This window comes from Balaenoptera physalus, assembly GCF_965194825.1.
Source record: "Balaenoptera physalus genome assembly, chromosome: 21".
Lineage (NCBI taxonomy): Eukaryota > Metazoa > Chordata > Mammalia > Artiodactyla > Balaenopteridae > Balaenoptera > Balaenoptera physalus.
In genome coordinates this window covers 22,753,362-22,767,026 of record NC_138902.1, presented here as the reverse complement: position 1 = coordinate 22,767,026, position 13,665 = coordinate 22,753,362, and the positions used below count along the sequence as shown (strand labels likewise).

The 13,665-nt window shown below is 42.3% G+C and overlaps 1 protein-coding gene across 7 annotated transcripts in view; it reads right to left on the bottom strand.

Annotated features, from left to right (window-relative positions):
• The window catches only part of MFHAS1 (multifunctional ROCO family signaling regulator 1), a 132,321-nt gene that overhangs the window by 30,040 nt on the left and 88,616 nt on the right, over positions 1–13,665 (bottom strand). The window contains exon 2 of one of the 7 annotated variants that reach the window (XM_082444605.1): positions 4,563–12,860. The exons of the other annotated variants lie outside the window; for them this stretch is intronic. Coding sequence (XP_082300731.1) covers positions 12,739–12,860 — 122 coding nt within the window. The 3' untranslated portion in view covers positions 4,563–12,738. Of the gene's footprint in view, positions 1–4,562; positions 12,861–13,665 lie in introns of those variants that run through there. 7 annotated transcript variants of the gene reach the window in all.

Genomic DNA, 13,665 nt, shown 5'->3' with positions numbered 1-13,665 from the left:
GAAACGCGTCTTGTGTCTTGAAGCTTTGGGGACAATTTGTAAAGTCTTATCATTAAGAGAGGACAACCTATAAGCAAAACAGAAGCAGGCCAGTTGGGGTTCTTAGAGATGACCTTGAACTAAGGGTATAACTCAGTACCTATCTTCAGTGAGTCTTCATGGTTTGTCATTAGGCTGCACTGAACAAACGAAACTTCAACACTTCAGCGTCTTCCCAACATCCTCCAAGGTGGTGACAGTGGTGACAGTTGCAGGCAGAAGGAAAGACAAAGGCCACACTCTTGATTTCTTCTCTGACTCATTCCATGTTGCTAACCTGTGAAGCACTCAGACTTTCCTGATGAGTAATTCAGTGGAAGCCAAGCCTCCCCGCAAGCCGGGCACAAATGATGGACACTTAGAAATTTTTCCTTTTATGGCAGGTGCTCCATCTGGAGCAGACAAGCCTAGCTTTTCCTTGTTTAACCCAGTTCCTGACAGAAGATGATTGTTTGCTTTTAACTACATAAAGCTGTTTGTTTGTTTGTTTGAGGAACAGGAGGTGACTAAGCATCTCAGGTATGCTAAACTAAGAAGAGTGGCATTTGGTCCAGGGCCCCTCCGGGATGGATCATCACACAGGTCTCTTCTGGAGCAAAAGAGCTGGGACCTCAGATCAAGCACTTGGCAAAAGTTCAACCAAGGGTGGGGGGGAAACTGTTGACAACATTTCTTTGTAAATCTTCTTCCCTCACATTACAAGCTTACACTTCCTTTTCCTAACGTCTTTTTTTTTCTTTTTTGTGTTTTTATTTGACCACATGCAACCCTCTGTCCCATTCTTCCCCACCACTTCCTCATAACTCAGCACTTTGAAATTCCCCTTCTACAGCCCCCCTATTTCCATCACCTGCGGTGGAACAAGAGTCCCCATCTTCTCCTCCTCCTCCTCCAGGCTGCTTTTCTGCCTGGATTCTCTCCACCTGCTGAAAGAGTCCCAGGGTCCCCAAGGAGTTTCCTTCCCCAAGTGTCCATCACAGAACTGGGATGAGATGCCAGGGAGAAACTTTGGGAAGATTCCCTGCTGAAGTATGAGACCCCAACAGACACAAAATAAACATTCCTGGAGACCAGGCTCCTGTGGTGCTTATTAATATGTAGCAGAATTACTCCAGGGAAGTTGCCAGAATCTGGGGTGCCTACACTGGGTTTGCTTTTGGTTCTAAAAGCAAAAAATAGCAAAATAATAGATTGCTTTATATCAACATTCTATACACTGGCTGTTGTCAGCACCTCTATCAGTCCCAGACTAGCCCAGATAATATACAAATCGTGATATCACAAGAACGAGAGAGCCTGTCTTTAGATTCTGTACAAGATTTCTCGAGAATATCTGAAAGCGAATCATGCTGTATCCTAGAAATGTAGAACAATGAGGTACCACTTCAACAAGGTGGTTTTAGGACAAGAAAGCCTTCATATCGATGGTAAGCAGGCTTTAAAAATTCACCACCCTGGACTTCCCTGGTGGTCCAGTGGTTAAGATGCAGTGCTTCCAATGCAAGGGGCACGGATTCAATCCCTGGTCAGGGGAACTAAGCTCCCACATGCCATGCAGCGCAGCCAAAAGAATAAAGAAATTTAAAATAATTAAATAATTCATCACCCTGAAATAAGTCAGATGGAGAAAGACAAATACTGTCTGCTGTCACTCATATGTGGAATATAAAAAACTAATAAACAATAACTAAATGAACAAACCAAACTAAACAAAAACAAACAGGTAGATGCAAAGAACAGAATAGTGATTCCCAGAGGGGAAGGGATGGGGGGAGGGTAAAAAGGAGGAAATAGATGGTGATGGATAGAAACTGAATTTTTGGTGGTGAGCACACTGTAGGGTGTACAGATGTAGAAATATGTTGTACACCCGAAACTTATATAATGTTATAAATCAATGTTACCTCAATAAAAAAAGAGTTAAGGGCTTCCCAGGTGGCGCAGTGGTTGAGAATCCGCCTGCCAATGCAGGGGACACGGGTTCGAGCCCTGGTCTGGGAAGATCCCACATGCCGCGGAGCAACTAGGCCCGTGAGCCACAACTACTGAGCCTGTACGTCTGGAGCCTGTGCTCCGCAACAAGAGAGGCCGCGATAATGAGAGGCCCGCGCACCGCGATGAAGAGTGGCCCCCACTTGCCACAACTGGAGAAAGCCCTCGCACAGAAACAAAGACCCAACACAGCCATAAATAAAAATTAATTAATTAATTAATTATTTTTAAAAAAGAGGTAAAAACTCACTACCCATGAGAAATGGCAAGGGCTTGACCAAAAAGGTGTAGACAAATTCATGCAAGTAAAATCGATAACGGGACACACTGTGAAAAGGTCAAGCTTCCGAGGTTAAAGTTTCAGAGGACAGCTAAGGCCTTCCACAACCTATATTCCTAGTGACGACAAAAGAAAGAAAGTGACCTAATCATTCATATACATACAGGTATCTCACTGGAGTTATGATCTGGAGTTAACTGATCCGTTGCTGGCTCAGCTCGAGCTGTTGTATAAACAGCCTTAGGAACAAGCACATCCTTCAGCAAAATGCACGTGAGGACTTACACCACCCTCTCCTGACCTTTAGTAGGTCTGACCCATGTCAAAGCTGACCAGGGACAGAGGGACACGCTGCCCTGCCTATTCCCGCCACTCAGTCATTCCAACTCCCCGCTCCTCAGACGCGTGTGCTGGCCACTTGGCTCCATCAGCGTTGCTAAGGGTTTATATAAATACAAATCCACCCAAGAAAGGAAAAATATTTCCCCTTTTCCGGCTCTGGATAAAGTTCTAGCAGACTTGGCTGAGGATTAGACATGCTTCACAGATCAAAGTACGCTAAGGGGGGGTGGGGGAGGAGGGGGGAGGAGGGGGGTGGGGGAGGAGGGGGGAGGAGGGGGGGTGAGGAGGGGGGGGTGAGGAGGGGGCGGAGGAGGGGGGGGTGAGGAGGGGGCGGAGGAGGAACAGAGCCCAAACCCAGCTCTGGCCTGCCCTCTTCTCAAGACGCAAGTCAGGATCATCAAAAGCCCCCATGCTGCTGGGCTGGAGTGCTTTCAAAAGGTGACTCGATTTGGAGAGCCTGTCACCTCCTTCTTACTGGAAACGGCTCCAGGCTCAGAGGAGTGAGTGAATGCAGACAGTTTCATAAAAGCCTTCAGACTAAAACTGTCTCCCTCCAACCTGAGTTCTCCTTTCAACTGAGAAACGGGAGGAACTTTTAGGACCCGACCTGAAATTTGAAACACTGGCCCGGCAGCCTTGTCAAAATCGACCTGGTTCTGAAGGACTAAGGGAGCCACCTGAAGTCCTGAAGAATGATCAGAAACTGTATCTTGGATTCAGGTCTCAGAACGAAGATAAGAATTCCTGCAAATCGGTTTTTCTTGGAGGAAGGGAGGGGGCAGGAGAAATGAATTCCTCTGGGTGAGGGGGTTGCTGAGAGACCCCACAGGCTTAGGGTCAGACCCACAGAGCCTTGAGGCTGGAAGAAAGCTTGAGATGGTTCGGCCTCCTTATTTTGCACATGAATAATATCTCCCACTTGCATAAACAAACACTACTGGGAACGTGTTCCAGCCAGGACCCTCTTCCAACACCAGCTTTTCTTTATCTACTCCCCCCACCCAAGTTTCATTCCCAGAAGATCCAGCCTGGACTTGAGGCCATTTTAAACAAAAAGCATCCCTGGCGTCCTGAAAAGTGTTAACATTGCAGGACCAATGGAAACCGAGCCCTCCTTAGACTCTCCAGCCTCTTCAAAGTTGTAACTGTGAACAAGAAAGAATTCTTATTTAATTATTTAAGTCTATTTTTTCTTATTTTTCAGGTACACCTTCCTGCCGACAGGTGCAGCTGGCTTTCAAATGAAGAAGCCTCAGTGCAAAGAAAATGTAATCATGAAAAGTGTGGACACCCGTTAGAAAGTATGGGACCCCCAAACAGGACTGGCTTCATCAGGGGAAAGAACCATTTCTTGGGGTAGCTCAGTCTACTTCCCTGGCCGTGGTCTCAGGTCACCTCCAGTCCTGACTTCTGGCCTGAATATCAGCTGAGATCTCACTACCTATTAAACACTGTCACTTGGATACCGATGTGCCCAAAATCAAACTCCTGATTCCCACTGGCCTCACGCCCCACCAGGCCACTCCGTTCCCAGGCTTCCCGTGTCTGTGAGTGTCCACTCTGTCCTTCAGTTACTTTGGACAGAACACATGGGGTCATTTTTTCCGCCCTTCTTCTCTCATACCACACGCTGAATACATCGGCACGTCCCGCTGCTCCAGCTTCAAACCCATCAGCATCTGACCACTTCCTCAGCTCTCTGGTCCATGCCACCATCAACCCGGATGTGTGGTGGTCTCCTAGCTGAGCTCCTGACCCCAGTCTATTCCCCACTGAAGCCAGAGGGGTTCCCTCCCAGGGCACGTCAGGCCGTGCTACTCATCTGTTCAGATCCTCTGCCACCTCCTTTGTCACTCACACATCTGCAGGGTCCGGTGTCATCTGCTCCATTCTCCTGCCCCTCGCTCCTTCCTCATCCTGCTCTAGCCCCATTGGCCTCCTTGTAAAGCACACTCCCACCTCAGGACCCCGTTTTCACCACTTAGGTCCCCATCCCCCCTCCCCATACAAGCTTCATTCAAGTCTCTGCTCAGATGTCACCACCTCAAAAAGAACTCCCTGACCACCCTGTGTAAATAGCACCCCCAACCTCCTGGTCACCCACATCCCATCACCTGCTTTATTTTTCTTATGGTACTTCTGTCCACCTGACATATATTGGTTGATGGTGTGTCTCTTCTACTAGAATGTAAGAGTCACGAGTGTGGGGATTTCTCTTGCTCACTGTTGGATCCAAGCATCCAGAACAGTGCCCGGCCCATAGCAGGCCTGAGATAGATGGTGAAGAAGAATCGATCATTTGATGAGTCCGTAAGTGGACGGCATATACAAGGCGGCTTCTCAAGCTCCGTCAGGTCTGTGGTTCCAAATCTGACACTGGTGTGGCACACAGGCCGTCAGGGCCACAGTCTACACCCTCTTCTTCCCAAGGGCACACGAAGGCCCAGCTGGGCAGGTGTCAGACTTCTCGGCGTATCACTGTTCCTCCACATGCCAGGCCTGGCACACAACCCAGGAGTGCTCCGCTCTGGAACTCACTCTGCTCTTCCGTCCTACCTGGGTCTCGCATCTTTTACAAACTAAAAGTCATGCCCAACTCAAGACCCATTTGGGAAGATTCTAATGCCAACATCTTGAAAGGTTTTCTAAATTCTGAGAATTACAAGACTCAGAGACTCTTTAGGAAGACCTGTTAAGTGTAGCTAAAAATGCCCTCTTCTGAACTATCGTTGGAAATGGGTTATTTAGAGAGCGGGGGTGGGGAATTGGGAACAGAGACGCCACAAGTTACTTAGCGCTCTGGGTGTGGGTAGGAGGAGCTGAAATGAGAGCTTAGCACCACCCCCTTTCCCCAGTCTCAGACAGTTTGCTCACACACATGTGCTGATCAGCACCCTGCTGGGTTCTCCAGGGAACCCTCTGGAGGTCTCTTCTCTCCAGTCCTGTGTCCTGCAAACTCTAGTCACCCTGGGCTCCTTAATTCAGAGGGTCTGTCTCAGCTCGGCCCTCTCTGCACCGCAGCCTGGACACTCTCAAGGCACTACGCTGGGCCAGTTATGGGACTCACCCATTTGTTTCCTGTATCTCGGGATCATTGTCCTTTGTCACCTGATGCTCAGGGTCTTGAAAATCATTATTTTATATACTTTGCTGGAGTTTATTCCCAGGTGCAAGAGTAAATACAGTCTCTGTTACTCTGTCTTAGCTGAAAGTAGAAGTGTTTTTATAAGTCTTAAAAGTACTTTTGATATTGTGAATAAAATAGTTTCTTTCTAAATGATAAGCCCGTCATCAAAGTTAAAAACTTATGTTCCTCCAAAGACAATGAATGAACAGACAAGACACAGACTAGGAGGAAAGATTTGCAAAGCATGTATCTGATAAAAGGGCTTGTATACAGAATATATAAAGAACTCTAAAAACTCAGTAAGAAGAAAAAAAAAAAACAATAAAAAGGGGGCAGAAAAAGTTTGAACAAACATTTCTCCAAACAAGGTGCACCAATGGTAAATAAGCACATGAAAAGATGCTCAGCATCATTACTCATTAGGGAAATGCAACCAAAACCAGAACGAGATACCCTTCACATCTCTTAGGGTGTCTAAACTACAAAGGCTGACCACACCCAGCGTTAGTCAGGACTGCAGGAACGGGAACTCTCAACACTGCTGGTGGCATTTCTTGAAAAGTGGAAACATACACCTGCCACGTGATCCAGCTGGTCACGCTTAAACTTTCACCCAAGAGAAGAGAAAGCATAAATCCAATCAAAGATCTATATATAAATGTTCATAGCAGTTTCATCTGAAGTAGCCAAAATCCAGGAGCAACCCAAATGTCCATTAAAAGGTGAGCAGATGATAAACTGTGGTATATCCATACAATGGAATACGGACCAGCAATAAAAGGGAAAGAACCATGGGTATACACAACACAGATGAATCCAGAAATAACTATGCTGAGGAAACGAAGCCAGACCAAAAAAGAGTGCATACTGTATGATCCCATTATATAGAATTCTAGAAAATGGAAACTAATCTATAGTAACGGAAAGCAGATCAGTGGTTGTCTGGGGTGGAGGTGGCAGACGGTAAGGGATCGGAGTGACCCAGAGGAAACTCCCGAGGGAGAGGGATTTGTTCATTTTCTTGATTGTGGTGATGGCTTTATGGGTATATACACAGCTCAAAACTTACCAAATTGTATACTTTCAGACTGTGCATTTTACTGTATGCCACTTACATCTCAACTATATCTCAAATAGAAACAAACCCTATAGTTAACTAAAACCCCAAACTATCACCAAGAAACACCAACTGGTGTTACAGCATGACCACCCTCCCCACCAAAATGAAATGCTTGACAGATTTGGGAAGGTTAAATTTCATTTACCATATCCCATGACATCCAAAATGAAAAATTAGGGAATCTCAGATCAAAGCCCTAGAAAGCAGAAATGTCACATAAGCATGCATCTTTTTTGCTGAGATTCTTTTTTCAGCTTTTATTTATGATTATTTCATGTGCGTCTCACTGTGATATTTGTAAAACAAAAAAAGTATATTCTGTTAGATGAAACTCAAACTGAAGCTATACTCAATCATATAGAAAATTCTAATAGTAATAATAGTAGATACCATCTAATACCTAATAATAATTGGCAGGTGACACTACCTACCCATGGCTATTAAATTAATAGATCAAAGTAGTTAAACACAGTTGATGGTTATAAACTTGCAGGGCATAGCAATAATATGGAAACACACCAGCGTCTGCTGCTGAGGGATAGACGTGTAAGAGCTGACACCTACGGCAGGGTAAGTCCAGGTAAACATACTCCCTCCCATCTCTAACCAACTAGAGACCTGTAAGCTTGGCTTCCTCTTCCATCTCAGGGAATTACTCTCTGCCTATTGTAAGCTGAAGAGTATCATCACTTAGAGGTGAGACATAAGCTTCAATTCATCCAACACTATCCCCCAGAACTCCCCGGAGAAGACAAGGCTAAGGGCAAGAAGACATAAGGACAATGGCTTCTTTCAGTCTTGAAGCACAAAGTAGTCTAGTGACTGACTCACAACATTAGCTCAAAAGAGCACCATCTAATCTCCATCAAGTGGAAATTGCACCACTTTTGATTAAATGAACAGAAAAAAATGAGTAAGTACCATAATAACCTCTACCACTTACGAGATAATTTACCCTGGCTTTTATGGGAGGAAAAATCTCCTTATGTCTTGAGCTGAGATATTACACCAAATTATATACAAGCTCTTTAATTGAAGCCCATTTGTATCAGAGGTTATTAGTCTAATAAAGCCATTTGAAACAAAAAGTATAGACAGTTGCCAATCTACAAACATTTGACTTTCAAAAATAATAAATGGCCCCATTCCTCTTAGCAGTGATGCTTGTAACAATTCCACCTAAGCAAGCTTCCTGTTGCCCTGTATTTTGGTGTCAGCTCTCAGCCTCGCTGCAGCCATGCCCCCGAACCCCATCCCAGCTCACACATGTGGGAGCCATCGCCCTCCTATTTTCCTCCTCACTGTGGCTCTAGCCTTTATCTAGCCATACGTCCTTCACCTGTGCATTCTGCTCTGGACTGCAAGTGCCAAGACATTATGGCCACCAATACTGTTTCAGAACATTGTAGGATTGCACGGGCTTTGTGCTTCGGTCAGAGCATCACTGCCGAGGAGACACACAGCCTACCTGAATCACAAGGACTTCTCCAAAGGAAAAATGAGGTTCTGATGCCAGAAGTGGAAGGAATGAATTACGAAGAAAAAGAAAAATGGTAAACTATAATCTAGATACACATCAGTAAATACATAGGTTCCCTGGGGTTGTGATATGGTACAAACAATGAAAAAAAGATGAGACGCATAGTAGAGGCAGCTAGATTCTGCTGAGGAAAATGTCCAGGGAAGGAAGAGTTTATTTAGTTATTTTTTTAGAGTCCACATATAAGTGACATCATGCACTATTTGTCTTTGTCTTATTTCACTTAGCATAGTGTCCTCCAGTTTTATCCATGTTGTCTTAAATTATAGGATTTTCTTCTTTTTAAAGGTTGAATAATATTCCATTGTATGTATATATATGCGTGTGTGTGTGTGTGTATGTCATATTTCCTTTATCCATTAATCTACTGTGGACACTTAGGTTGTTTCCATACCTTGGCTCTTGTGAATAATGCTACAATGACCACGGGAGTACAGATATCTCTTCAAATAATGATGATGTTTCCTTTGGATATATACTCAGAGTGGGAGGGAGGAAGAGCTTATGACACAAATTGACCATGTGTAAAAGATGTTGTAGGAATGAAAAACTCTGAACACCTAGGAAGAAAGGGGGACCATGGAGTATTTGGAAAGGTCATTGTTCAAGGTCATACATAGTTTAAAATTATGACATTTCAGTGAGCCTGTGTGCATGAAGACTTGCTTATATTTCGGGATTTGAATACAGTGCAAAGAAGTGTTGCTAAATTTTCGATCAACATCAAAAAAAGGGTGGAAATGTTTTTTATGATGAAACTGGAGGAAAGGCAAGCCTTATAAGCAGCATGCAGCCCACTAGAATTTTCCCTGATGATAGTGCTAATTTAGGAGAAGAAGAAGGATCCAAGGCCATAGAACAATTGTGAAAGCAAGATAAGGCTGCTGAGTCTTAACCCAGTGTATGAGATTAAGTTTTAATGGCATATGATAAAGTGGCTGTGACACAGCTGGCAGAGCTGGCTGAGTTGTTGAAAATGGCTCTTGAAGCTACAGGAATTGGACAGTAGACATAGAAAAAGAACAAGGTAAATCCAAAAGAGTGGAAGGACAAAATTAATAAAGAGAAAAGTCAAAAATAGAGAAGAAAAGCAGTAAACTTGACAAATAAAACAAAAAGAAAGACCAGTAAAATAAGCAATATTTGGCAAATATGATAGAGATGGGACTAGCTCTAAAACAGAATTTTTTTTTTTAATTACAAAAGAATACTGTGCTAGCTTTATGCCAACACATTTGAAAATCTGGACAAAATGGCTGATTACTGATAAGTTATATGCAGCCAATATTTACTCATATTTTGAGTAGAGAATACAAGTAGTTTTATGAAATTAGAAAATATAATCAAAGCTATACACCTTAGAAAGACATCAGTTATTTTCCAATGTATTAAAAAAGCTAGAAGAATCCTAATACAAAAATCAGATATGGAAAATTTACCCCAAAAGTAACTAGAAGCACATTTCTTTTAAGATCTTAAGTTCTAACTAATATCAGCAAATAGACTCCAGCAACATATTTTTAAAAAGTCATTATGATCAAGAGGGATATATCACCATAAAGCAGATATTTTAAAGTAGGGTAAAGTTGGAATGAGGAAAGAAATGTCCATATCCAATATCAAAACACACTCCAAATTTCAGTAGTTTAAAAAAATCTAATAAGCTATAACAGTACATCAGTATATTATTAAACCAGAATAGGAACCCATGTATATATGAGAAATAAAATAGAGGGTAAATAAAATACAGGCTGTCCTCACTGTGGAACTACAAAAATGATCATACAAGCTGAACTGTGTGCAAAGTTGATCTTAATGATCACCTGGGAAAATATTATTGTTCTATGACCTTAAAATCTTTCTGACAAAAGCACTAGAAACTTTTTTGTTGGTTATAAAGTTACAGATAGACTTAAAAATTTAGTAAACCTTATATTTAGTGCAACCTAAAACGTAAGAAATATTGAGAATTAACATGTTTTATTCCATTGTAAAAAACTTATGAGACTTCTAGTTTTGAGTCCAGCATGGAAGGAGCTTGGAAGTTGCCACTCTGTCCTAACAGGTAAATATCTGAACAAACTGAAAAATCAGCAGTTCTTCTTAGATTAATTAGAGAAGTGAGGTCACAGGAAAAATCACCGTGCCCAAAATTGGAGAGGCAGAATAGCAGATACAGAGAATAACAACTTACCGGAACAGAAACCCAAGAGCAGAAATCTCTGTGGAAACCAATAGTGAGGTAGAAAAACCTGAACTGTATTTGACGGATTGCTGGAGGCGTGTGTGGAAAAGTCTGTGAGGTAAAAAAACTCCAGGGAAGCCCCTATCCTTTTGCAAGTTTTGTCTCTTGAGCTCTACCAGGTTGTGACTACCAGGTGAAGGTCAAAGGAAAATCCCCTTGGGATTCTGGCAGGGGGAGGGTGAAAGGAGCAATTTTGAAATACACCAGAGCATTCTGCTATTCTTCATAAGGCCTGCCCTCAGGAGAAACTGTTTTACCAGAGGCCTAACCTACGGGGTTTTGTCAGAGCCTAACTGACCTGGGGGAAGGGAAATATCCAGCCACTGTGTTTCACCTAAGGTGAGGGAAAATACTGAGAGGCAGTTGTGACATTCATAGCTGAGGAGCACATGCTCATTACCAGACTGAGACCTAATCATAAGACTATGCAATGCTTCTATAACACCACATCACTAAAGGACTATGCACTGCAGTTAATTTCACCAGTACATCATGTCTGGATTTTCAAGGAAGAGAAAAGTGAATCATATAAAATGCTTGATTAAAACCAGAAATAGCAGAAAAAGAGTGGAATATAAAAAAGGAACAAAGAACAATGGCAATAAATATGAAACTAACAAATATGGTAGATATTAATCCAATGATATCAGTAATCATTTTAAATACCAATGGTATAAATACACCAATTAAAAGACAGAGATTGTCACAGAGGATCGATAAACAAGATCCAAATATAAGAAATCTACTTTAAATATGAAGGCACATATAGCTTAAAAGTAAAGGGTTGGGGAAAGATACATCATGCTAACACTAATTAAAAGAAAGTTTAAGAAGCTGTATCAATTTCAGACAAAGCAGAGTTAAGAGCAAAGAAAATTATCAGGCATAAAGAGGTGCATTCCATAATGAAAAAGGGGTCAATTCTCCAAGAAGACATAAATAACAATTCTTAATGCTTATGTGCCTAACAACAAAGCATCAAAATGTGTGAGACAAAAACTGATAGAACTGCAAGGAGAAAGAGATAAATCCACTGTCATAGTTGGAGATTTCTACACCCCTCTATCATAAATGGACAAATCCATCAGGCAGAAAATCAGTACAGACATAGCTGAATTCAACAACACCATCAACCAAATGGATATAATAAACATCTACAGACTACTTCATCCAACAACAGCAGAATACACATTGTCTCAAGCTCACATGAAGTATACACCAAGACAGACCACATTCTGGGCCATAAAACACACTCTAATAAATTTAAAACATCAGAGATCATATAAAGTCTGTTCTCAGACCACAGTGAGGTCAAACTGGAAATCAATAACAAAAACAAAGCTGGAAAATTCCAAAATACTTGAAGATTAAACGGTTCAGTTCTAAGCAATACATGGATCTTGCTGTGTGTGTGTGAACCGAATAACATGCACAGTGACCAAGCACCTACAGACTTGGAAAGAAGGGACCTGATTGTTCACTGACCATGCTACACATCTGTTATATCCCGGGTGATCTGTGGCCTTAAGAACTAGCTGTGAAGTTTGCACTTTATGCCCTTCCTCACAGTTAATATGGCAGTAACTGAAATTTGATTGTTTTGTTGTGGTCCTGGGATTATTTAACTAAATCATGGTAACTGAAATTCATGCATGGGCAAACTGTTCAGAGCGAGGACTGCATGTATAGCATACATTTGGTAATAGTCTATTGCAAGAAACAAATACCTAGAAGAATGTAAAATAGGATAAGAAATCATATTCTTGTTATGAGGAAGTCTGTCCCTAAGTAGAACACGAAACTGAGATATCATAAAGAAAAAGGAGAGTTGATTTGACTTCATAAAAATTAAAGAATTCTGCACGGCAAAAGGCAATCCAAACATAAAGATAACTGACAAACTAGGAAACGTAATATAAACATTTGACCATGGATTTGGCCAACAATTCTTTTCTTCACAATAGTATGAGGAGGGGAAATCTCAGTGAGTCAAACCTCATGAATCAATAGATGAGAGGTTAGACTAAAGTTCTCATATGGTGTGGATTTAATTTTATGGAATGCAAAGTACCTTCCAACAGAAAATGTGGAGTACTACCAGTCTTATCCAGATCCTTGGCAATGCAAGTAGAGAAACCTTGAGTAACTGTGTGATAGATGAATCTCTTTTCTGTTCTATAAGAGAAGGAGAACAATGAACAGAATGTCTATTTCTCCAGGGCAGAATTCCAATACTGTCTCTGTACCACTGAGCCTTGCAAAACATCGAAACGCACGGTCTTTAGCAAATCACTCTTAAACAACCAAGAGGGAAAGAAATGGAAAGGCTAATGAACTTGACAATTACCTTTGTAGCCCTGACTGCTGAAAATAGCGATGATGGGAAACATGTGATGCCACGTATGTGAAACTTAAAGAGCACAGAGATTCAAATGGAGTAGAGTAGGGAAGAATGCCTCTGATAACCCACCCAAGTTGAATTATTTATAGTCTCAACTGGGAAACACTGATTAAGAAATGAGAGGATACAGGAAAGAGCAGCCCCTGAAATTGTGCCTAAATACCTCCAATATTCCTAAGGAATCCCGCGGACAACTGTGTCAGAGCGGAGCTGACAGATGGAGTATAGTAAGCGCAGAGGTCACGCCCTTGTCAGCCAGCATACGGAGAGCATTACTGATCCTCAGCAAATCATTACAGATCCTCAGGAAACTGTACTGCGACTGGGTCTAAAATCTGACTGGAATTTTCCATAGATGTGTGATACTGGAGATGGGTTTGCAGCTGCACTTGCCAAATCACCTTTGCAAAGCACAGTAGGCCACAGCCAGAGGAGCAAAGGCTGCTCTGCTCTTTCTCAAGCAGAAAAGGATCTTAGAAGTGCCAAGTTCTGTCCCACAAAGGATGGGGATAGCAGATTATGAGTCAGTGATCGGTACAATATCTGTGATCCCTCGGCTAATTTCCGTCTTGAAGCTGG